The 24,489-nt window shown below is 48.8% G+C and overlaps 1 protein-coding gene across 3 annotated transcripts in view; it reads left to right on the forward strand.

Annotated features, from left to right (window-relative positions):
* Positions 1-536: 536 nt before the first annotated feature.
* FBXL20 (F-box and leucine rich repeat protein 20) overlaps positions 537-24,489 on the forward strand; it is a 37,734-nt gene continuing 13,781 nt past the window's right edge. The window contains exons 1-5 of one of the 3 annotated variants that reach the window (XM_051640518.1): positions 537-677; positions 13,908-13,969; positions 20,732-20,786; positions 22,318-22,899; positions 23,057-23,131. In XM_051640518.1, coding sequence (XP_051496478.1) covers positions 636-677; positions 13,908-13,969; positions 20,732-20,786; positions 22,318-22,899; positions 23,057-23,131 — 816 coding nt within the window. In that variant the 5' untranslated portion in view covers positions 537-635. The remainder of the gene's footprint in view (positions 678-13,907; positions 13,970-20,731; positions 20,787-22,317; positions 22,900-23,056; positions 23,132-24,489) is intronic. The other 2 variants (XM_051640519.1, XM_051640520.1) reach the window with 2 other exon arrangements.

Genomic DNA, 24,489 nt, shown 5'->3' on the forward strand with positions numbered 1-24,489 from the left:
CGGTGACGCCACGCCAGCGCAGCCCTGTGATTGGCCGAGCTCTGCGGCCTCCTCCCGGAAGGGAGCGAAGGGCTGGGGGACGCCTCCCCCCCCCCCTTTATTCTCCCCCCACCGCCTCCCCCAGGACCCCCCGATTCCCATGGGGTTTTTTGAGGGGGGGGGGTGGGGATGGGATTCTCTCGGCCCCCGATGCGGGGCGGGGGGGTCCCGCAGCCCCCGGGGCTGTGGCCGGGAAGGGGGGGGGGGTGTTGGGGGGGGGGGCGGCCCTTTCAGCCCCTTCCTGGGGTGGGGGGGAGGGGCTGTGGGGTAGGTGGGGGTGGTGGGGGGCGGCGGGAGCGCGCGCAGCCCCGTCCCCGCATCTCCCGGTGTGTCCCTCCCCCCCCCCCCCAAATCCCCCGCCCCGGGGCGTCCCCGCCGCAGCGCGCGCCGCGCCCCCCCCCCCCCCCCGGCTCCAAACCCCCCCCCCCCCCCCATTCCCATTCCCCGGCGCTGGCCAATGAGCGCGCGCGTTGCTGGCAGGTGCGGAGTGTTTTTGTTTTGGGTTGAAGTTGAGGCCGGAGGAGACGCGGCGGGTGGAGGCCGCGCGGCCCCGGGACCCCCCCCCCCCGCCCCTCCCCATCCTCCACGGCCCCGCCATGCGCAGGGAGATGAACGGGGTCACTAAGAGCCGCTTTGAGGTGAGGCCTGAGGAGGAGGAGGTTGGGGGGGGGTGGGGGAGGCCGCCTGCTCTGGCTGAGGAGATTCCGGGGGGGAGGCCGCGGTGTGTGACCCCTCGCGGGTTGTACCCCCCCACCCCCCACCCCCCCGGGACAACCGGTCGTCGCGGCCTTGTGGTCAAACCGAGGGGGGATTTACCCCAGGGAGACCCGCGGCCACTGGTTTCCTGGGGGGGGGGGTTGGTGTGAAACTTCTTGCCCCCCCCCCCTCAGGTTTCACACCAACCAAACCCCCCCCCCCCCCCCAAAATGTAAAATCGCCGGGGGGGGCTGCGGGACCCACACCCCGACACGGAGCTGCTGCCAACGTGTTGCTGCGGGTGATGATGGAGCAGAAGATGTGGGAAATAACAGCCTGGAAAACAAGGCGGGGGGGGGGGGACTCGGGTGTGATTTTTGGGGCGATAGCCGGGAAAAAAATATGATTTTACGGGTAGGGGGGGCGGGATGGAGAGAGGGTAAAACAATAAGATCTATTCAAAGAATATGGCACAAAGCACCCTGTGGAGGCAGGGCTGCTCCTGCGTTGTTGGAACAGCTGTCTGCCCCCAGAGGGGGAGGAGGGGAAAGGGGGGGCAGCAGGGAGGGTCACTTTTTATTGCTGTTATGGAGGGTGAAAATAGCTGCTGGTGTCTCCTCTCGACCCTCGCGTTGTGCGTGAGGACAGCACGGGAGGAGAAGAGCCTGGAACGGTAAAAACGTGGCTGTGTTGTGTCCCTTGGGAGAGGGGGGATGTGGATGCTGTCAGGGGAGTATCCTGGTCGATGGGAAGCTGAGGTTCCAAGGGGCCGGTGTGGAATTCCCCAGGAAGCTGCCTCTGGAGTTGAGAAAGGTGCAGGAAATAATGGTTTTGTCATGTAGCACATGAAATTGTTTTCCTTTTTCTATCAATTCTGTGTCAGCTGCTGTGAAGAAGGAGCAGCGTGGCCCTGGGGGATGGTTTTGGGTTAAACTCCTGTTTCTGTAGCATGCAGATGATAAAAACACGGAACTGAACCGGGGAGCTCGGGATGAGAAGGCTGCACGTGTAATGTGGTTTATCTGGGCTTATTGTTTTTACTGTTCTAGGCTGTTCTTGGCTGCACAGGTCTGCTTTATTTATTTATTTGTTTTTATCTAAGAGCCTTTTTTTTTTTTTTGATGACTGCAGAGTGGCTGGTTACAGAGCAAAGGATGAAAACCCTGGCAGCAATCTTCTGTGGGGAAACATCATCTTGTTCAGAAACAACCCTTTTTTTTTATTTTCTTTTTTTTTTTTTTTTGCTTACTTTGTCTTGAACTACTGCAGTTCATCCCAGCACGGGGAGAGCTTTTCATCAGGCTTGTACCACAACAAGATTAACCCAAATCATTGTGGAAGGAAAAGTGGGAGAAGAGTTTTATTCTGGGTGGGTTTTTTGTTGGAGTTGTGTGTTACTTTCTTCCTATAGTAAAAAATGGAGAAGTTGAAAAGAAGCAAAATGCTCCTAGAGTATTTGAGGTCTAAATTATCTTGCTTTTCACTCTGTTTTTGTACAGGAACTTATAGAAAGGCTTGCTCTGAGCTACAAGAAGTGCCTTTATTGCATTTTTTGGGTATGTTTTGGTTAGTAAATCAAGGGCATGGTTTTATTCACCCTAGCATTGATTATCTCTGACCCACTCACCTATATATCCTGGAAGGGATGAGTATGGAACTCTTCTGCTTTACATACCTGGCTTTCTAGTGAGAGTGTTATGCTCTGAAAAGTTTCTGAACTGTTAAGTTATTCGCACTTGTGAAGAGGTTTATTTTTCAGAGGGGAGGTGTGGGCAGATAATCAGCCATGCTTTCTAGAAAGCAGTTTGTAATGTTTATGCTTTAAAAGTAAAAGTCCTATTCACTGATGAGAACGTGCCTTTTAGTGTAATAGTTCATGTTTAATGTGACATAAGGACAATTATGCAAAAGTGTGTTGAGACTGGCAGGTGCTACTCAGAGTTGTTGAAAACTGTAAGATCAATGAAGGCAGCACAGGGTTGAGTGCTTGGTGATTAGTTCTCCTCCTACATAGCCCTCTGGATTAGACACAGAGCTGGCTGTTCCCCTGTCTGAGGAGTGGTAAGTAGGGCCTTTGAGTGTCTGGAGTCTTATCTTGGGGGAAAAAATAGCTTGATGCAGTGACTAATGTATATTGTGTCTGTTTCGGGTTTTAAATAAGAAGGCAGTTATTTAAGGGGAGTTTGGTTTGGGTTTTCAGACTCAGTTTATTGTCTTTTGTTAAGCCACGTAAACAGATTCCTGAACTATTGTGGCTGGGTAATTGTAAAATCCAATCTAGATTGGATTTAATAATCATTTCTGTAGTAATAAAACATGGTAATGGAATATGGGCTAAGCTGCTTAAATTTGACTTGCATATGGGTGTCTGGTATTTGTGTGTAGCCAGGAAGAATGGAACTCCTACATGAGAGAATGAACTGGCATGCCCAGCCAGAGCATATTCTAAATAAGTCCCTTTACAGGAGGTGTGGCCACCACAAAGAAAATAACCACTTACTGCAGCAAAGCAAACAAAAAGGGAAAACATCACCCAGATTGACTCCTAATTTTCTGTGGTGTTGGTTTAATGTGGAATGTGCCCTGACAGGTCACAGGCCTGGCTTAGATTTGGAGTTTTTCTCCTTCCTGTGGTACCTACTGCCTGGTGAAGTACCATGGAGTTATAGCCAAGAGGAAGGGGTGTCATCTCTGTGTGCTTTTGAGTGCCTGTTTTGCTCTTTGAGAGCTTGTTCAGTTTCCAAAGGCTCCAGTACTCATCACTTCTCCAGTCTGGTTCATCCATACTCTTCTGGCCTGGGATGTCACCTGGAGATGAGGGTCTTGGCCTCGCTCAGGCTGACTCGCTGCTCTCACTAACCCATCATCACCAATCAACCTCTCTTTTTCTTTTTTTCCTCCAGACTACAAGCAATACTTGTAATCTCCTCTACATCCTTAAACAAAAACAACATCACAAAAAAAGCACAGTCCTTTCCAGCTTCCTCAGGGAGTCTTCGATACCTCCAATTAGCACGAGTTGGTTCTGGCTGTGAAGTGTTTCTCTGTGGGGCACTTTGGCTTATTTAAAAACAACAACCAACCAAACCAAAATGTGAACATCTGAGGAATGAACCTTCTGCTGGAAAAATGTATCAATCCAGTGCATTTCACAACATTTCTCTCCTAGGATTCAGAATCCTCAGTGGGGGGGAGTTCTGACTCCTGAGCTGAGCTCGGGGCCTCTGCACTTCCCAGGTCTTGCTTGAATGGACCGAGTTAAGCTGAAAGCAAGATGAGAAACTTCACGTGCTTCAAAATTCAGTTGTCTTCTAATAATGAATCCTATCTGTGTTCAGAAGGCTGAATTGAATAATCTCAGCTTCCCTAGGTCCATTTTTCAATCTGCTGGGTTTCTGGCTCTTAAATGCTTCTTCCATATTTCAGGGTTGCTTGGCTCTGGGTTCAGAGCTGGTCCTTTTGGGGTTGTCTTTGTTCCCTTTGCTGTGCTGCTCGATCCTTCTGCTTAGGGCTGTGTTATTTCAAGCGGTGGAGGTTGTGTAAACAGACAGACACAAAGCCAGGGGGAGTATCCATCACTCTGCATCCCACCGGGCCTCTCCTCCCTGTTTTCTAGCAGAAACTCGTGAAAACTGATGTTCTGCCTTTTGTGTGGCAAAGAGAAGCTGTTGGTGACGCAGCACAGCGCAGGTCAACTGGAGCAGTTCTGTTTTGGCAGGTATCTAATGATGTGGCTCAGAGGTTGTGAGCTCCACTGGCAGCATCAACAAGTCCAGAATTTGGGATAGGCTGTCGAAGCTGATGGCGTTTTCATCTTCTTGTTCACTCCCCTCACCCGCATTTTTTTCTAAATAAACGCCACGTGGATGTGTAATATCTTTTAAGCCAGCACTTCTGGGGTCGATGAATAATAGATTGTTACTTCATTGCATGCAGAGTGTTTGTTTGAAAGTCAGGACAGTAAGAGATGCAAACCGTAGCCTGTGTTCCACCCCCCACTGTGCTTGTCCGATGGGCTCTGCACTCCAGGAGAGGAAAGAGGAATTCAGAGAGATTTGGAAGCAAAAGTTACATGGGTTGCGCAAAAGATCCTTGACCCGGGCTACAGGGAGGCTGGGAAGGATTAAACAGGAAAACTGCTTTTTGTTGGAGGAGGGGGCAGTGGGGAGGTCCCAGTGGCTCTGGGTTTCCCCTTTCCAGTCTACACGCTGCATTTTGCTCCCTGGGCACCAACAGCCAGAGGAGGCTCCTCTGGGGGATTGTAAATGGGACTGATAAAGAAAAGGTGTTTCAGAAACCGATTCTGAGGACTTTGCTTTTACATCTTTTTGTTAAGTCTGTGGCAGGGGGAGGTTTCAGTCTCTCAGCTCTTTCACCTTGTAGTCTTTGTCCTAGGCAAGCACATCCTTGCTGTAATTGGGCAGAGCAAGAGCTTTGCAAGTGCTGGGTTAAAGAAGCGTGTTCTTTGACCTTAGCCCCTGTCACCAGAGACCAAGCCTGTGTTGCAAATTTGTATTTATTTCCACCCCCCCCCCCAAAATGAGATTCTTCTCTTATGCTTCTTCCTCTGCAAGGAGTTGTGCTTGCAAGTTGGGCGACAGTGGAAATGTTGGCACTGGCAAATAGTAATTTCAGCAGGGAATATAAAGCAGAAGTGCCAGAAAACCTTTGTTTCCTCCCCCATCTCTTGGTGACACGGAGCAGTGAGGAGTGTTGGGGCAGCACCTGATAAGGACTCGTCCCTAATTTGGCTGGAGCTGAGCGAGGAGCAGCACCGTGTGCCTGGGCTGTCTGTGCCCAGCCCTGGGAAGGGCTTTTCTTGCAGGTTCTGGAGGTGAACACTTCCTTGATGCCCAACCAGGGGCTCCCTAGGGTGATTCCACTGGGAGCTGGTGGGAGCAGCCCCTGCCAGTGCCAGCACAGGGACTGTGTGTTCCAGGGAGGGACTGGGCTGCCTGGGCCGAGTCTGTCCTGCTTGGCAGCTCACATACCAGGACAGGGAGTTGGAGAGCCTGTACACAAGAGTATGTCTCACTTTAGATACCATTATTACTTGGGGCCTGGGATAGATCAGGTAATTACTGTTTTCCCTGTTGGATTACCTGGCTGTGTGTTTCGTTTGACTCACACCAGGATGAATGTCAGCCTGGTGAGGGTGTTATCCCTGTGGATACGGGATAGAGCCTTGCCCTGCCTGCCAGGCAGGGGGGCCCAGCTCTTCCTGTGCCTGCTGGGTGTGTGTGCCTGGCTGATCCATCAGTTTTGCTTCCAGATCAACCATCCTTTTATGTGTGGCAAACTCGCCCCATGCCCTTCACACCTCCTCCCAAGCAGGGTTGTTTTGTGGCACCGTCATTAACTTTATTTCCAAGTTTATGTGGCAATTCATATAATAATCACCTCTTTGATAACAGCTGAACACAAACCCAGGAGTGAAAAAATCTATTCCCACTAACAGAACTGTCAGCTCTGGGGAGAGGCAGAACTGCAAGAAATTTGTTTATCAAAGAAGCCTATTTGAATTATGATAAGCTTTGGTACGTACTGGGAGAGCTGGGGGAGTTTCAGTTTTGGCCTGAAAATATTGAAGCAGGTCAGTGTGGGGGGGTTATAAATAAATGAATAAATCCATTCAAAGGGTATTTGTAGTAAACCACTACCCTGATAAAGTGATCTTCTAGAAAGAAAGACAGAAATAGTGATGGTGTTTTACAGCACAGGCTGTGTCCCCTGAAGTCAGGAAGTCCTTGTCTTATACCCTCCTTCTTTCAGGTCTTGGGTGCTGTTTTTCCAGGCACTTGGAACTTTGGAAGGCGTGTGTGAGAAGGCAGCACGGGTTTAGATCAGGTATCTTTAACAGGTCACAAAGTACCCAGGTGGCCACTTGTAGAACGTTGAGGTTTTTCATGGAGCTGACAAAAGTGGAGGCCCCAGCCAGCCCAGTGTTGGTGACAGCGTGTGGTGTTTCTGCTTCTCTGCCCCTCCTCGTGTCCTGCCAACCAGCTCTGACCTCGCAGCCATCGCTGGCGGTTCTGGAGGGTGTTTTTCATTCAGCACCATATACAAATTCTGGTAAAGGCAAAGCTGATTAACTGCAACCTTCTGCCTCCTCGGGCTGTCACCAGGCAGCTTCAGGTCCTGCTGGTGTCCCTGCCAGGCCTGCCAGTGCAGACTGCTCCCCTGTGTACTCCTGCAGCCTGTATTGGGTAGCGAATGTGCTGAGAGTGGGGCTGTCTTTTATATTGCAATTTAAAAATCATGGAATAGTTTGGGTTGGAAAGGACCTTAAAGATCACCCTGTCCCAACCCCCTGCATGGGCAGAGACACTTCCTACCAGACCAGGTTGCTCCAAGCTTCATCCAACCTGCCCTTGAGCACTTCCAGGGATGGGGCAGCCACAGCTTCCCTGGGCAATGAACACAGAGAACTTCTGGGTGTAGTTGTGGGTTGTTTTGTTTGTGGGGAAACTGTTTGGGAGCCAGCTCTGGGGTAGGAGAACAAAAGAGATGAACAAAAAGTGTGTAAATGTGCCCTTTTGGTATCTGACAGCAGGTTCTGGGTTTGGTGGTGTTTTTCAACAGCACATGTGGAACCACCAGTTGAAATGGTATTTCTCACATCAGAAGCAGTTCGCCAGCATCCCAGCTGTGTGGCTGGCTTGGAAGTTTTATTTCTTGAAAGCAGCAGCTTGACCTGGTGTGTTTGCCCATCAATCACCTGGGGGATTCAGAGGAGCTGTGCTGCACAGCAAGGGAGCCCATCCATACCCAGCTGTTGATCACCAGAAAATCAAGCTTTTCCAGAGCAATGACAGACAGATGAGGGAGAAGTGATCGGATGGTGTATGTGGAGCAAATTGCCTACTGAGCTATTTTTAGGAATATTAAGCCTCTAATAAGCCTGTTCAGCCTGGGTCGGGTCTGTTCTGCTTAGTCATGGTGTGTGAGTGGGGCTGGGGGTTGGGTGGGGGCACCGGTGGCTCCGAGGGTGGCAGGAGGTGCCTGGTGGCTTCTTCTTCTCTGCTTCCACCTTCCATGGACACAAGTGCTGTGGGGGGACACTGGAGCAGCACAGCTGCTAAGCATGGAGCTCCTCGCAGCAGCAGCTTTGCCCAGCAGCCAGCCATCTCCCTTGGAGACTTAACACAGATTAAACTGGATGCTTGGTGGTTGTTGTTGTTGTGTTGTTGTTGTTGTTTTTTAAAAAAAAGCCCTTGTGTAACTAAAATCTAGAAGGAAAATTCACCCAGTCTGAACTGCTTGTGGATGTAAACAACTTCATGCTTTGTATTGCGGCCTCTGAAGAGCCTTGTATTTATTTCACTGTCATGTCTGTGAGTTAGCTCTGCAGTGGGGCTTTTTCTGTGCTGCCAGTGAGGCAGCCCAGCCTGCTCCCAGCTTGGTCTGGGAAGGAGCTGCTGCTGAGCAGACTCCACAGGATCCTTCATGTCTTGCCTACTTGAGCCCTCTAACAGTTGTTGCAGATTGCTTACGTCAACAGTGGTAGATTTTATTTCCAAAATGAACAGAACTGGAGGCAAGGTGTCACTGTATTGTATTGACAGTGTTGGTAAGAAGTCACTTCAAAGCTTCATGGAGCTTTTCCAAAGGGAATACAGAATCAATTCCACATTTTTCTTGTTTTGCATTTTATGCTCAGCTCTTTTTTTACTAGATTGGATTGTGTGCTGTGAGCTGGATTTTGTGTGTGTCTTGTCTTGTTCCAGTGACTCTGTACTGGGCTTGTTCATCATCTCCACACGGACCACAGCAGATAAGTGGTATAAATACAGCCAGTAATGCAGGGTTTTGGATGGGAGCCAGCAGCTGGGTGGCTGAAGAGCACCTCGCAGGGCATCTCCCACCTGTCAGGGTTTAAACTCTTGGGATGGATTTGCACAGATGTTGCAGTTCTTTCACCTCAGAACAGCAAAAGACACTTTTAGAGCTCTGAAGGTTGATCTCCAAAACATCTCCATGATATTGATGGGGTAGGGCTGGATGTAAACTGGCAAAGCACACCAGCTATGTCTGCAATCCTTAATTTATGAGGGCAACTGTTAGTTCCCCACCTTTCCTAGCTTAAAAACCAGTTTCCAGAATGCATTATTTACTGCCTAATAATTACAGTCTGTTTTCTGTCTTGGTTTTAATTACTTAATTTCCTGTGGTTATGTGCAGTTGTGGAGGGTCTGGCCAGCACTTGCCTGTGGACCAGGGATACTGAGCTCTAGGTCTGAGCAACGGCTAAAATTCCATCCTCAGCACATGGTTACCTTTTTATTTGGGGTGTGTAAGGCTGCTGTAAGGAGTTTGTCTTGCACAGTTTCTGTTACACAAGTAAACAGGTTGCCATATTTAAAAATTATAATATTTACTAATATTTCATAGGGTTTTTTACAGGGCATTTGTGTTAAAAATCGGTGTAGTTTCTTTTGCATGGGGTGGGCTTAAATTAGAGACAAGAAACACTTTATTTGTTGTGTTACTATTTAATGTTTCTTGTTCTCATTTCCTGCTGCCCACCTGCATGCATGTCCCTCTGGCTGGTTGGATTTTGCACTGAGGATGGATTATCCATCCTCTTTCTTCCCCCTCCCTGCATCTCCCTGCCTGTGTCCTTGGCCATGGCAGCGCTCCCTGCCTTCCCTTCCTGCCTCTTGGATTGTTTCGGGTTTCCAGCCTTTCTCCAGGGGCTGGGTGTGCCAGGCCCCGTGGTATTTTTCACTGGAGTGAGCTGTGGGTCTTGGTGCAAGGACTCACTCGAGTGCCTTAGCTACCCATGTAGCCACTAATTCATCAAGCTCCAAGTAAGCTTCACCCCTTTTTCTTTGTTGGGCTTCGAATTTTCCACTTCAGAAGAAAAATGTTCGAGTTCAAAGTCCACGTCTGGGCTGACACTGGTTGCTCAGCTGTTGGCTTTGGCACTGGTGTGATTTTCATATATTTTGAAGACCAACTGTCTCCCTCCCCATGCTAGTGCCAGATGTGGTCTGGGTGGGAAGCAGCTGTTTGGCGGTGCAGAAAATGCTCCCACCCTGGCTGATGTGTGCAGCAGCTGGGCTGCTCTGCTGGCTTGTCCCTGTTCAGCTTCCACTCAGTACAACAGGGACAATTTCTTGATATCCTGTTAGTATTGATGGTGGTGAGTTTCTTGCCCAACTGAACATGCAGTTAACTCAAGTTCTTCAGTACTTCTCAGGACAATCCATGCCTTGAAGTTCCCTGCACAACCGTGTCTGTGCCCAGGTAGCAGAGCAGGATGGTGCTTCATTCCTACGCAGTGCCTCTAACAATAAACACTTTTCTGCAGAAAAAAGCTCTGCAAACTGCCAAATTGAAAGTGATCGAGTCCTTGTGATCAGCTCTGAAACTCTATGCAAGTGAACTCCCTCATGTTTGTTGACAGAGTGGGATTTTGATATTTTAGCAGCCTGTGTTGGTCAGTGGAGGTTCTGAAGTTCTAGCACCAGAGCTGCTTCAAGTGTTTGTATCTCCTAGAGATCTCTCTTGATCATAGACCACCCATGGAACACTGCAGATCAGCTCTGTTCTTTTTCTTCTTGTCTCTTTAGTGGGCAAATTCTGCCTAACAAAATGCTGGGGAAGTGGATGGTGTTTCCCAGTGCCTGGGAGTGTGTACGTCTGATCTGCACTTTATTGCTGTTGTAGTGGGAAGTCTTTTTGGATGGCAGATGAGTAAACTGTTTTTCTCTTAAAAATGCAGCCAGTAAGTTAAGAACAGCTTACGGAGAGTAGTTGTGAGCATTTAGGGTCATGTCAAATAAACGTGGATTTGTTCTGTACGTTCACATTCCTTCGTGCTTCCAGTAAACTCTAAATGTTGAAATACCTCGTTTAGAAACTTCTCAAGTGTACTTTTCCAAACACACAAAAAAAGTGAAAAACAAGACTTTTGTTCCCCATAGGAACACCCCTCCAGCCCTTCCCCAACAATAAAATCCAAACCATTCCCAGATGTGACATTTACAGGAAGGCATTGCCCCCTCCCTCTGCCAGCCCAGGCTGCGGGCGAGCTCTGCAGCCAAGAGCCTGCTCAGAGCCAGGGCCTGGGGCAGCTCTTGTGGGGTTTTTCCAGCTCTCTGTAAGCTGGGAAAGGCAGTTTTGTGCCACTGTGTGTTTCGAGACTTTCTGTGGAGCCAGGGGTACAGGGAGTGTCACTGTTCTGGAAGCAAAGATTAAAACTGTGCAGAAAGTGTTGAAGATTTCTTCAACGCTCCTCACTGGAGAAGTTCATACTTGCTGCTGTGGAATGAGTCAGTCAGCCTGATGTTGAGACCTCCATATTAACACAGGAACTTTTTCTCAGATGGAAACTTGTAAAATACAGAGGATGGTTTCCTGGGAGGAGCTGTGGGAACTGGCTGTGCCACCTTCTGTGTGAGCATTTGCCAGTGACATGTTTGTGCCATGTAAGAGGGGAGGAGGTGCACAGTCTGTCCCTGCACACAGCAGCTGAATCAGTCCCACACGTGGACACCTCATTTACATGCTAAATATCAACCACACCAGTTAGCTCTGGGCAGGATGGATGGTGTGGCACCAGGCCTGGAGGAGAAAGCCCAGGATAAGTCCCTTGGCCTGGGTGGCTTTTGAAGCCTGGCCCGTGACAACGCAGGGCTCCCTCAAAGGCTAAATGAGTGGCTGCAGTAATGACACAATGCTCTGCTTTGTGTTTTAATTCCAATAATGCCTGGCTGCTGAGGGTTGCTCCACTTGGAGAGCTTGCATCAACTGCTGTTGCCTGTGCATGGTCCCTGTGCACAGTCCATCTGAAGGTGCTCCCCGTGCAGGGGCACTGGTGATGACCCTCTGTCACCCCTGCATGCTGGGCTGCAGTGCTGTTGTGCAGCCCTGTGCTGATGTCACACAGATGACCCAGTTTGGGTGGCTGGGCCCTGTAATGAGGGGCTTTCAGGGCCAGGGCCTCAATAGCAGCTCTGTCTGCTGCCCTGCCAGCAGAGCCCACAGCTCTGGTTGTGAGCCCTGCAAGGAGTCCTCCAACTGCTGCACCTGCCATCTGAGGACCAAGTTTGGAAGGAAGACTTTGGGAGATGATGATGAAGGGTTTTGGTCTGGTGATGCCCCCTGGCACTTGCCAGCCTGCCAGTGAAGGGGAATTCCAGAGCTTCTCCCATGAAGTGCATCCTGCCTTGGCTCTGTCACATTTGTTCAAGGACTTTTTTAGTAAGACAAAAAAACACACGTTCTTTAGTGTGGTACTGGCCAAAGGGCAGCTTCTACAGACACAAACCCAAAACAATTTGAGGCTTTGATTTGCCCTGCAATCAAGATAAGCTTTTTCTACTGAGCAGCCTGGTGTGCAGAGGTCAAGGAGTTCCCTGTGTTTTGCTCAGGACTGTTGGGGTGTCCTTGGTGTGCAGCTCCTCTCCCAACAGGCTCTTCCCTGCTCATGGCACAGCCTGGGTTCAGACAAAGCCTTGTTGCCAGCACAGAGGAGACAGAAAAGGCTGGCTGGCTGCTTCTGGAGTCTCTATTTTAATACTTCCTGCCCCTTCCCTGATGTCTTCTAGTCTGGTTCCTTTTCGGAAGTCTCCTACTGCTATCTGATTTGCTCCTTTAAATTTTCTCACCCTTTTTTTGTGACGGGGGTGGAGGGTGCTGGTTCAGATGTAAAATTCTGGCCTGGACAATAATGGGAAAGTGGATAATCTGCCTGCTCACTATTGTTCTCCTAACTGGGGGAAGAAAAATCATAGTCCCGTTTTTCCATTAATAATTCCTCTGTGTTTCTCTGTTGTTAGAGCTTTCTCTAGAGCTTCCGTAATTTCCCAACTGATCAGCTAAGCCATCTAATGAGATGATCCAGTCCCAGGAGGTGTTTGCTCCTCTCACAGCCTCCCTGCTGTTGGGCCTGGCTCATGGTGGCACTTGGCAGGTACCTGCCAGGTGACAGAGACATGGTCACCCATGCTGCAGGTGGTCCTTGACTCCAGAGGTGCTCGTCTGCCCTGTCTCTGGGGAAACAAACTTCACAGAATTTGTGTTGGCTGAGGAAATGGCAAAACCTCCATTTAATTATCTGATAAATGGGCTGAGCAGTTGCCTGTCTAGTGGACAGCTTAGGACTTGCTAACTTGTGATACCTTCTGGTGAGAAGTGCTAAAAGCGTCTGTGGGGGAAAACAACACCTTTCTTCTGTGTGGCATTTGAGGAGAGAGTGCTGGAGAGTTCATGTCCCACTTCAGCATCATGCTTCCCTAGCTTGAGATCATTAAAAAAACAAAGTGTAATTTGGAAACACAGCCTGTTTGGCAGACTCCAGAAGTCGGCATTCTCTGGTGACAGTGGCACTGTTCTCTTGTCAGTGGGTTATCACTGGTTGAGGTGTATTAAAATGCTTCACGTTAAGTGCATTAAAAGTGCTTCATGTTAAGCTCTGGTGGCCTCTCTGATAGGTGATGAGGCTGTGTTGATGCTCAGGTACAGAATATTTGCTGCTGCACAGCTTTGTAAGCCACTAAGATCTTACTTTCCTTTTTTAACTCTTAATCTGATCCTGTGCCCCCGGGGTGACCTGGCTGACGCTGGGTCTGTTTGCTTTGCTTGCATCCAGCTGAATTGATCCAGACCACTTGGTCAGCTGATAAGAAGCAGATTTTTCAGACTCCAGTTTCAGCAGCAGTTTTTACCAGGCGTGTAACTCAGGAAGATCAGCTCTTAATTGTTCTAGGAGATTAAAGAGAAACTTTATTAATTCAATTAAAGCTCATTCTCTTTGTTCCCTGCTTGGCTTTTGGAAATGTTGAAAACATGTTTCTAAATGGAATGAGGCACCAGCAGCCTTAATTCACAGATGCCTCTAATCACTCCTCCCACAAGCATCGGTGTGTGGAGGTTGTTTGTTTGTTTCACCATGGAAAGACAATACAAAGTCTTTTTCAAGAGATGTAGATATTCCTCAGGAAGCACAATGGGGCTTTGCTGCCTGATGTTCTTTGTACTTCTTTGAAAAGAGAAGCCTCTCTCATTCTTACAGCTGGTGGGATTATTTTAGCTGGTCCAAAAATCTGTGTATTAGGCCAGGTGTCTCCTGAAATGTCCTAGCAACTTCTTCCCTAGAGTAAGGGAGGTTTTGTTTCCTTAAGGGGAATATGTGGCTAAAATGTTTAAATTGTTTTTGTTTACAGATGTTCTCAAACAACGATGAAGCTGTGATCAACAAAAAACTTCCCAAAGAGCTGCTGCTCCGGTAAGGCTGCCTTCCAGGGCCTGGTGTGTGGGGCTGTGTGAGCAGGGGGCCCAGGTTGCTGATAAGCTCCTAAATCATCAGCTTGGATTGGGTCACTTGTAGAGCTGTAGACAAACAGAAGCAGATCAAAGGTCTGCATCAGCAGCAGTTGATGCTCAATATTATTAGGTTTTGGTTTGTAAAATGTTAAATGAATTTGCTGGTTGCCTGTTTGGTAGATGGAAGAAGTAAGGACTGAAGTCCTTAATGAAAGTAAATGGTAAGTGTGGACTTGTGTGTGGAACAGGGTTCTGCCTGTCTGGGGTGTTCCTGTAGGCAAAAACTGGTTTCTCTGCTCCAGTGACACTCAAGGAGACTTTGTCCTGTTCCCTGTCAGTGACAGACAGATGTTCAGCACCTGGCAAGATGGTCCTGTTGGCAAAGAGCAAACAGATCAGGCTGCCTGGATCTCAGCAGCCACCTCTGCCCCTCCCTGTGCTGCCCTCACACACACACACACACACACACGCCCATGTCAGAGTTTGACTCCCCCAGCACAGGAGCAGGGGCTGGGGGTGTGTGATGTGCCTCAGTGTCACTGGAGCTGAGCTGCTAGACTGGGAACAGGGAAGACAACTGCAGGTGGCAGCTTGTATTATTAACAGGAACAAAATTCTTGCACTGCGAGAAGCTGTGTAGTACTGACAACATTTAGTGACAAGAAAAGGTCTGGGGAGAGGAGCCCTGGCACAGGGAACTGCTGCTGGTTCACTTGGGCAATAAAATGAATAGAAAGCAAAGTCTGCCTCTCTTTTTTCTTTTGACTGCACTGCCTCCTCTGCTCTCTGTGATGGTATCTCCAGTCTGATTCAGTTTCTTTTGTTCCAGGGCTACTCATCCAAAAGCACAGTGTATGGCTTCTGAAGCCCTCCTTGCTACTGCTGGGGGGGCTTGGGTTTGTGGTTGTCCAGGCCAGACAGATCACTGAGGGAAAACCATCCTCAGGAGGCAGGGAGAGACAGGCAGCCCGTGGGAGGAGCAGGATGGAGCAGTGAGCTGGGGGATGCCCCAGCCCCAGGGACTCTGCGTGGGTTTTGTAGGTGACAGCAGTGGTCTTCACCCAGCTCTTGACCCCAGCTCTTGGTGCAGATGTGCTGCAGCAATGTGGAATTTGAAGAGTACGAGAAATGTCTCTGGATTTCCTGAGAGGGGAGTCCTTTCCTGATGGGAACAAGTAGGGGCTGGTATTGCAGATGTAACAAAAGCAGGACTTGCTCTTGTGGTCTGGTGACAAGAGACAGGCTGGGGGCAGGTTGTGAGCAGCACTGGTGTGAGGCAGGGAGTTTGGTAGGGAGGAAATGTTTGGGAGGGTGGAATTTATTGGAGATTTTGTATGGAGTTCAGAGGAAGAGGAATGAGTGTGGGCACTGGGCTCCTGAGGAGCAGGACCACGGGTGAGCTTTCTGGCAGATGGGTCAAAGTGGGTCCTGAGGGGAACCAATACACACGTCTTGGGCTGCAGGAGACAGCTCGTGCTGAGGAACATTTCTGGACAATTGGAGAAGGATTTATGGTAAGTGGGAGGGAAGATCCTGCACCAAGCAGGGAATCTTGTCAGTACAAGCCACAGTTCCCAGCAGCACACACGTTCCTGCCCTGCAGAAATGTTTTTATCTTTTGTGTCTTGGTATCACTAATCATCCTAACCTGCTGCAGAGCACAGCAAGTGCTGAGGATTGTGTGGAACCTAGAAGAAATGGAGACAAAGTTTATAAATGTTAAAGTTCATAAGTAATGGTTTTGAGAGTTGGAATTCACTGTTAGCATACTGTGAAAATTAATTAGTGTGGATTGACAGTGCAGCCTTTGAAAGAGAAACTTGGGTGCATTTATCTGCAGGAATCCCCTGTAAATGAGTGTCAGTGTCTACGAGACAAAGCCTGATGTGTTGAAGCAGAGCTGCTGTGTAGTGTCTTGTTCTCTGGTTTGTTCATTCTGCAGATGGCATTGGTGTCTCGTGTGTGTGGTTGCAGAGTGGAAAGCTGTACTTGAGCAGAAGAAAGAGTAGGAGGATGTAACAGGGGTGAACAGCAGCCTTTGTCACACCCCAAGATACAGAAATGTGCAGCTCCAGTACCACTTTTGTCTGGGGGCTGGGCTCTCTGAAGGGCTGTCCTCAGAAGTCAGAACATGTCCATGGTTGAGCTGGGGAGTCGTGCTCTGTCCTGCCACCACACTGGTGGCACTGGTGCTTGTCCTGGGGCTCCCCGAGAACAGGGCTCCATAATCAATGCTGTCCTGCAGCACGTGGGTGGAGAAATCAGCTGATGGGTCACAAGTCCTTGTCCTGATGCTTCTGTACCTGCTCCATCTTTGTCTCCTGCCAGCAGGGAGTCCAGCTTACACCTTTTTAGCTGAATAGACCTTTACACAGCTAAAAATGAGCCAAACCAGCCAGAAGTGGAATTCCATTTGCCACCCTCGTTCCTCCCCTGCTGCCAGCTGCTCTTTGGGCAGCCTCTGGCTCGGTGGCTGGTTTGTGGTCCATGTGGGCTCTGGCTGTGGCCCCTGCCCCACAAGGGCCATCGTGTCCTGTTGCCTGCTCTGCTGAGAAGGTGCTGTTGTTCCTCATGGGCTGCCTGCCAGCCTTGCAACCCCAGCCACCAGCCTGGCTTTGCTGTGGCACTGGTGGTCCCTGCTGGTCTCCTGAAGAAGGTTTGCTCCTGGTGTGACTGGCCTGGTAGGGCCAAGGGGACCAGGCTGCCTGAGTTCATCTTCTCCTGATGGGTTCATGGGCAGGTCAAGCACTTGTCAGTTCTCTCCTGGCCTAAGCGGCTTTTACTCCGTGCCACCTCCTGCTGCCTGCCAGCCAGTTCTCAGCATGTCCAGGCACTGCCTTTGCCATCTGACCTTCCAGCCCCGTGGTGGTCTAAGCTACCTCACCTCAATGCCCACAGCACCCAAGGATTTCATTAGAGTCTTGACCCTAATCTAATTAGAGAGGCAGTGGGAAAGTGAGGAGTGCTAGAAAACCCTGAGTGGATTAAGAGATTGAAACCTGGAAAATGTTCCAACTGCAGCAGGTTTGAGCTAAATTGCTTGGAGCTGGACTCGTCTGGCAGAGTCCTAAACATAGTGGCTTACTGTGCAGGGAAGTAATTTAATCTGCTGCAATACCAGACTTGTTTTAATTCCTGTTCGGAATACTTGGTCTGCCTTCACCTGTGATCACTGTGCATTGATAAAGTTACTGGTGTGGATTATTTTCTTGCTGTTGATGCTGAAGAGTCAGAAGAGCATTGGAGGAGCCAGCAAAACACAAACCCTGGGCCTGGGGTGTGAGAAGAAACATCCCAGCAATGGCCCTTTGGATCTTTGAAGGCAGAATCAGGAAAGGCATTATTCAAGTCATCCTGTTCAGCCTGCTGCTGCTTTCTTTCACCAGATAAACTGCATCTGAGCAGAGCAGCAGGTATTTTCTAAGGATTTGGTACTTGGAACAATTCCAGTTATTACTGAGAGAGGGTCTGGAGCTGAGTAAGTTGCATCCAGATTTCCTGTCAGCCTGATGTGTTTCCTCATGGTCAAGTCCAGTTTTAATTGAGCTATAGGGCAGGAGCCAGAATACATATTATTTCAAGTGAACATATGAATTAGCTTTGCCTTATTATTTTAGCTAGTGTACAGAGCAGGTTGCTGAAAGGAGACCCAGCATTTCTGACCTGGCTGTGCTCCTGGGAGGCGACGTCTGCTCAGTCATTGCTTGGCCACGTGGGCAGCTTGTTTGTGGGGTTTTGTTTTCTTTGTTGGGTTTTTTTAATTGTTCCCCAACAGCTCCTTGGAGGAGAAAGAGCCTCTCCTCAGGGCTGCAAAAACTTGGAAAACTCAGCTGGGGTCCTTGTGCCTGCAGGATTTTAACTGTGTTCCTGTTTGCTCTGGGTTGGTGTGAGGGGCTGTAGTTGGAGCCAATTCTGAAAGGACCAAAATGCACAAGAGAGTCATGAGGACTGCAGAAAGAGTGATCTTTGCAGTCTGATTCTGCTGAGTCACTGGCCAATATTCTTGAGCAAATGCAAGTGCGGATCAGAACACACTGGAAAATGCTCTTGAGCTTTTCAGAGCCAAAGTCTCTCAGCCAGACAACAAAGGAGCTCCTGGCAGAGCTCAGCACTGCTCACTCGCCCCAGAGGTGAGAGGGGTGAGTGTTCTGCTGTGCTGACATCCCTTTTACTGTGGGTAGAGTGGGAAGGGAGGAGCAGGAAGCAGAAAATAATTTGTCCAAGACCTACCAGCCCTGATAGAGGGATGAGATGGTTATTAATAGCCTGGGATTTCCATGGAGAAAGCAATTTTAATGAAAATATAGAAATCTTGCGTAGCTACTGACCTCACCACTGTTCCCATGGAGTCTGGGGATGTTTTTGCTCCTATGATGGGCATCTAGGGTGAAAGTGAGAATTTTCCCCAGCTTCTGTCATTGCCCCAGGCTTCCTTGTATTGTTGTACATTGACATTGTGCTAAATAAATCCTCACTGCTCACATACATGTATGAATAAATGACATTTAATTCAAGGGGACGCCTGGTCTGTGAGCAGCTGAAAGCCAGGGTGGAGTTGCTGCTGCTACAACCCAGAGGGGGCTCCCAGAGCAGTGGGACAGTGAAGTGCACATCAGCTGAGTTTCACACATCTTAACTGAGTGTGTCTCAGCATGTCTCTCAATTCTGTCTCATGATGTGATGCATAAGGATCAGTTGAGAAGTATCTTGACCTAAACTTCCATCCATGGGTGTCTTTGGGCAGTGTGGCAGCACAGGAGAGCACATGGCTCTTTATTCTGCTGTAACTTGACTGGGTGTTGGACTGTAAAGCTGTGTGGTACCTGTAAGCATCTGTGCTTTGATAAATAACCTGCATTCATCCTCTGTTGGCAACATCCTTTCTTCCACCTCCACAGATGTTTCTGAAGTGCTTTTTATATACCTGCTAGTGAAGGAAGCTTGGTCATGCCATGGTTTTATCATATAATCTCAGCCTTGCTTGGGTCCTCACCTAAAATGTGAAAATCCAGGATTTTGCTTTATTTTTCTATACCAATAAACAAACACACACGTGTGGGTGAAGGTGTGACAGGTATGAGGTGCACACAGAGCCAGGTGGCAGTGGCAGAGGCTGGGTCACCCCCAGGGTTTGTCTGTGGGACAAAACGCAGCTCAGCTGTGATGCACACAAGGTTTGGTCATTGTTCTCAACTCCTCTTCCCCCAGCTTTATCAGGACCTCTGCTGTTTGTTCAAATGTATTCTTTGTACTTCTCTGGGGAGATGAATTAATCACACAGCTTTCTTGTTTTTGTGTTAGAGTTTCAGTACAGGGTGTTTTAAGTTTATAAGTCACATGAAAAGAACGTGCTGCTGCCAGCAGCATCTTCTCATTCCTGAGTCTCTTCCAGCACAGACAGGTCTGCTGAGAATACAGGAAAGCTTATGTACGCCCCCCTCCAAGCCCACAGTCTTGTTGGGATATGACTCAAGTGTTGCAGGTATCCAAAGCATTGCTCATCTGGGCATACACTGTTCTCTGGAGAAAGTCTGGAGAGTTTTGGAGCAGGGGATTGCTGTTTGTTCTCCAGATTTCTCCTGGACAACCATACTTTTTTATGAAATGGTGTATAGCACTGGAACAAAATTGCTCGCCCCATACCTTGAACACTTGCATCTGAGGACATTTGCCTTCTTTTCCTGGTGGTCTCCAAGTTTAAAATACTAAAACTATTTTCTTGTAGTCAAAACACTTGAATTATCTTTGCAAAACCATTTCCTCCGCTGGTTCTGTGGTTGCCATCAAAGAGAATAAAACCTTACTGTCTTTCTGCTGTCCACTTGACCTTCTCTGTTTTGTGGCATATGATTGTTTGAATAACTATAAACCATAAAATAACAATATTGATAAATGGGCGAAGATTTGGGAGCTTTAAATGGGGTTGGTATGTCCTGCACTCACAGCAGGGGTGTGTGTGCCTGAGTCACAGCGTGGATGTCTTAGCCCAGTCCAGCACTGCAGAGCGTTATTGCCTGATTCCTTTCTCCCAATAAAGAGCTCAGCAACACCAGGGTGTTGGCCTGAACCCGTGGGTGTGCCTGGCAGGGGGATGACACCACAGAGGAGTGACCATATGGCCCCAATCCTGAGCACGTCCCTGCTCAGCACCGCCCTGACCCAGCCCCAGCAGCCACTGGCTGGGCTGGCTGCTTGGTGGGGTTGCAGAGCAAACTGCTCCTCCTGCCTCTGTGTCACCAGCCCTTCAGATTCAGCACAGCTGTGTGAAAAAGAAGAAAGAATCCATCCCTGGCATGGGGCTGTGGCACTGCTGGGACCTGCTGGGACCTGCTGGCACGGCCAGGCTGGCACTGGGGCTGAAGGTGTTGGGTCTTTGTGGAACAGGAGCCAGGTCAGCCCCACGGGGCTGTTGTCCTGCCATACCCTGACCACTTCACCTTTGACTGACGCCACCTGGAAGGGTCTGTTTGGATGAATAACCATCCAGTTCCCTGTCAATAAGCACCACAAGGTGTGAGATGAACATTTCCCAGTGCTTCAGTATCTGTTTTGCTCTCATTGAACTGCTGGGTCTGCACTTCTTTTCACAGTCCAGCTTTCAGCTGAGTTACAAAGAAGTTTTGCTGTCTCCAGTCCTTTTTTTTTTTTTTCCCCCCTTTGTTTTCCATGTTCCCTTTGTTTTAAATGCAGATAACTAAAAAGGGATCTCTTCTTTCTGTTGCAGAATTTTCTCATTCCTGGATGTGGTTACTCTGTGTCGTTGTGCTCAAGTTTCCAGGGTAAGAACCTTCCTCCTTGCTGGGGGATGCTGGCAGTTGGTGGGATCTGGGTGGCAGCTCCAGCCTTCCCTAGCGTGTCAAACAGGAGGATTTGTGCCAGGGAGCTTTGTGCAACTCAGCTGTTGTTATTTAGTGTCCTGTATTCATGCCACAGCACCAGAAGCTTCTGATGGCACTAGCAAAGAGGGACTAGGAGCTTGAATCCTGCTTAGCTGGTGTCCTGGGCCTAGAGCACAATACAAAGGGGTGCCTGACTTTTTGCCCAAGAACTCTCCAGTTGGGCTGGGGTTGTACAAGAGGCCTCTGCTGGTGAAAATACCAGCTGTGGATGAACCTAAAATGGCATCTTGTGGGTTGTGGTGGAGATACAGAAATTTTGATTCAAAGAGATGCTGCGCAGCAGATGAAGGTTCACTTCCCTACTCAGATATTGTTGAAGCAAACATGGGAGGGAAAAAAGGAGTGTCTGTTTTGTTTGGGGTTGTTGTTTTCCTGAAGTAGCTCATAGTTTTGTGGGCTCCAGCTAATGAAATCCAGCTGGGATTGTTTGCTTGGGAAAGTTCCTCCAAGCACAGGTCCAGCTATCTAGACCTACCAGATTTGTTCAGATACTCGATCCTGCTCAGATGCACAGAGGGACCATTGCTCCTGCAGGAGTGGGATGGGGGTTACACGGGCAGGTGTTTGCAGGGGAGTGTTCCTTGGATGGCAGAGTTGGGTCACCTGTACAAAAGGGACCAGTCTTGGGTTCAAACTTGAACTGTAACTTGTTTCGTTATTCAGAGCACATAAGAATGAAAAAAATTATGCTTAAACATTTCAAATGGCATTCAAAAAATACCCTGTGTGATGTCTAGGTATTAGTTATCACCCCCGTTCTCTGAATAACTTAGCTCTTGCAGTGAAACTGCTTCCAGCTGAAAGCCCCTGCTCCAGCAGAGCAATACTCACCAAAATGGGCTGACAAAGGGACTTGCCAGTGTCAAGGTGTGCTCCCATTTTTGTCACCTGCCCCTGTTGGCACCGTCCATGGGGCATCAGAGAACATTTTAGTCACTATGTGACACAGCATGTGTTGTAGACAGTGTCTACCCAGAGCTAGAGAAAGGCTGGCTCTGGTGTTCCCTGCACCACACACTGACATGCTGGTATAACTGGTACCCACCAGTGCAGCTCCTTTCCGCTGGAGCTGCTGCTTTTCTCATGGCAATAACTAGACCTTCAAACAAGTATCAGATTTAAAATGCAGAAGATTAATTAATGCTTTCTGCTGGCTGTCATAAGCCTGTACGTGGCTTGCACAAGAGCCAGTAGGTTGTGCTGGACTTGTAGGTTAGTGCCTGTAATAGATGTGGTGTAAAAACACACCCGAGTTTGTGCGCTCCCTCCTAACGACGGGCTCGTGGTTATTGGGTTTGGTTGTTTACTTTGATTATGTGATTACAACTTCAAGTCTAGTTCTGTGCTGACAACCTTTTTGATTCATTAGGGGCAGAATTACTAACTTTCAGTTGCTGGTTCTCATTTGTAGCATGAACCACATGAGATTTTTGTTGTTTCAAAAGCCCCAAACCGACCCCTGGAGGCAGAGGCAGTGGGCCCTGCCACTCTGGCCATGGTGCTCAGCTGGACCCTTTATCTGGGCAGCTTCCAAAGGACACAGCACCCCATGCACCCAGCTGAGGAACTGCTTTGGCTCCTTCTTGCTGGTGCAGGCACAGAGGGGGTGTGCAGGATGGCAGCCTCTGCTCTGGGATCTGACCACAGCCGGGATCCTCTGGCCCACCACCGGGGAGTCCTCTGCACCCTCAGACCAGTGTCACCAGTACAGATGCCTGGTGCAGGGTCTCCTCTGGGACTCACCCGTGTCCTGGCGTCCTTCACCTTGACGTTGGCCCTGCTGGCATCCTCTGGAGATGCTGGTTTAGCCACAGAGGGGCTTAGATCCCAGCCAGGACTGAAGATGCTCCAGCGCCGTCCCACGCTCCAGCTCCGCTCCCGGACCCGGCGCCTGCAGCTCCGGTGGGCACAGAAGTGGGGCCACCACAGCCCTGCCCCTCAGGGGACGTGGAAGAGCCTGCTGGGCAAGGGGCCACCCCAGCAAGCGACTCTGGTAACTGCACGGTTCTCCTCGTTGGCTGTTGTTGCTTGTTGCTTTTACATCTGAGGCAGGATGTTGTTTCTGAAGGGAACAAGCTGTAACTCGGTCCCCACTGGTGGGTTTTTTTTTCATATTAACAACACGTTTACATTTTTTCCCCCTGATAAAGGCTTGGAATGTTCTGGCCCTGGATGGCAGTAACTGGCAGCGAATTGACCTGTTTGATTTCCAGAGGGATATTGAGGTATAATTAAGTGACATACAAACCCATTTTTCTTGTTATAATGTAATTACAGCCTAGAATGGATTAATACTCCCAGAGGAACCCCTTTTTACCTTCCCTGGAGATAGAAATAATTAATTTCAGTTCTTCTTAGCTTCGGGGAGTCTTCAAAGTCTGGCAATCCATTCAGCTTTTGAAAATGGACAGAATTGTGTACCTGTATCAAGACTTACAGGCAGTAGTAGAAGGGAACTGTTTCTCTATGTGTTCTGAGAACAGGAATAAGCAGAACAGGTAAATTTTGTGGGAAACTCCTGCTTCTGTATAGCAGAATTTGGGCTGCTTTCCTTTCACTCAAAGAAATGTTACCACAGACCAGTAAGACTGAGTGTCTTTTGAAACAAGGCCTGGAATATTGTCTGTCCTTTCCTGTCTATAATATAAAAAATTGAAATGTGAGGATTATTGACGGGGCCAAGGTCAAACTTGTTCCTAAAAGATGCAGCTTTGGAAGTGCTTCCTTGTAGCTGTTCTAAAGCTGTTAGATGTGGACTCCTTGGCACTGAGAGGAGTGGATGCTGTTGTCACGCAGTTCTTAAAAATAAAATTGCTTTCATCAGGATAAGAGACCGAAAAAACCCACTCCCTAAGTTTCTTACCAGAATGTTACATCCTCTTTAAAACATATTGGAGGAGGGAGAATAGGGAGTGTGTCATCTTAACTTGTTCTAGACAGAGGCATAAGCCAGAAGAATCACACCTTGTGAGGTATAAACACTTGATTTGTGGAGGAAAGAGCCAAAATAATTGTTCTCTGAGAGACTCATGGATGGAGGGACCTGCTGTGTGCAGGGGGCCAAGTGGCCTGAGACTTACTGAGGGAAGTAAACAGTGTGGGTTTGGTGCTTGGTAGTAAGTTCTTTTATCTCTTAGCTTGCCCTGAAAGTTCTGGACCTGTATAATTAATAACTCTGCTGGAGTGAAGTTTCCAGTGGTGCTGGGTCCAGCAGGAAGCGTGGAGGGAGCTTCCCAGTTGGGCTGTGCAGGAGGGATGGAGGCAGGGGTGCTGTGAATGCAAACTAGGCTTTTCTCATTCTTGAGGGGTTTTTGCATGGTTTTAATGTCTCTTTGTTCTCTAACACCACTCTATAGATCAAACACATGTTCTGGCATAAGCACAGACTTCCCTTTTTGAAACAAAATGCTTGGATCTGTTGTACCTCACCTGCAAATACCTGCTAGACTTCCTGATGTCCTACATGTTGTTTGCTTTAAAGGAATGGAAATCCATCAGTTGATGTAAATTCCATGCATTATACAAATGTGTTTGAATCCTCTAATTCAAGCATATGAATTCCCAGGAGTTGCCAAAACATGTG

This window comes from Apus apus, chromosome 25, assembly GCF_020740795.1.
Source record: "Apus apus isolate bApuApu2 chromosome 25, bApuApu2.pri.cur, whole genome shotgun sequence".
NCBI lineage: Eukaryota > Metazoa > Chordata > Aves > Apodiformes > Apodidae > Apus > Apus apus.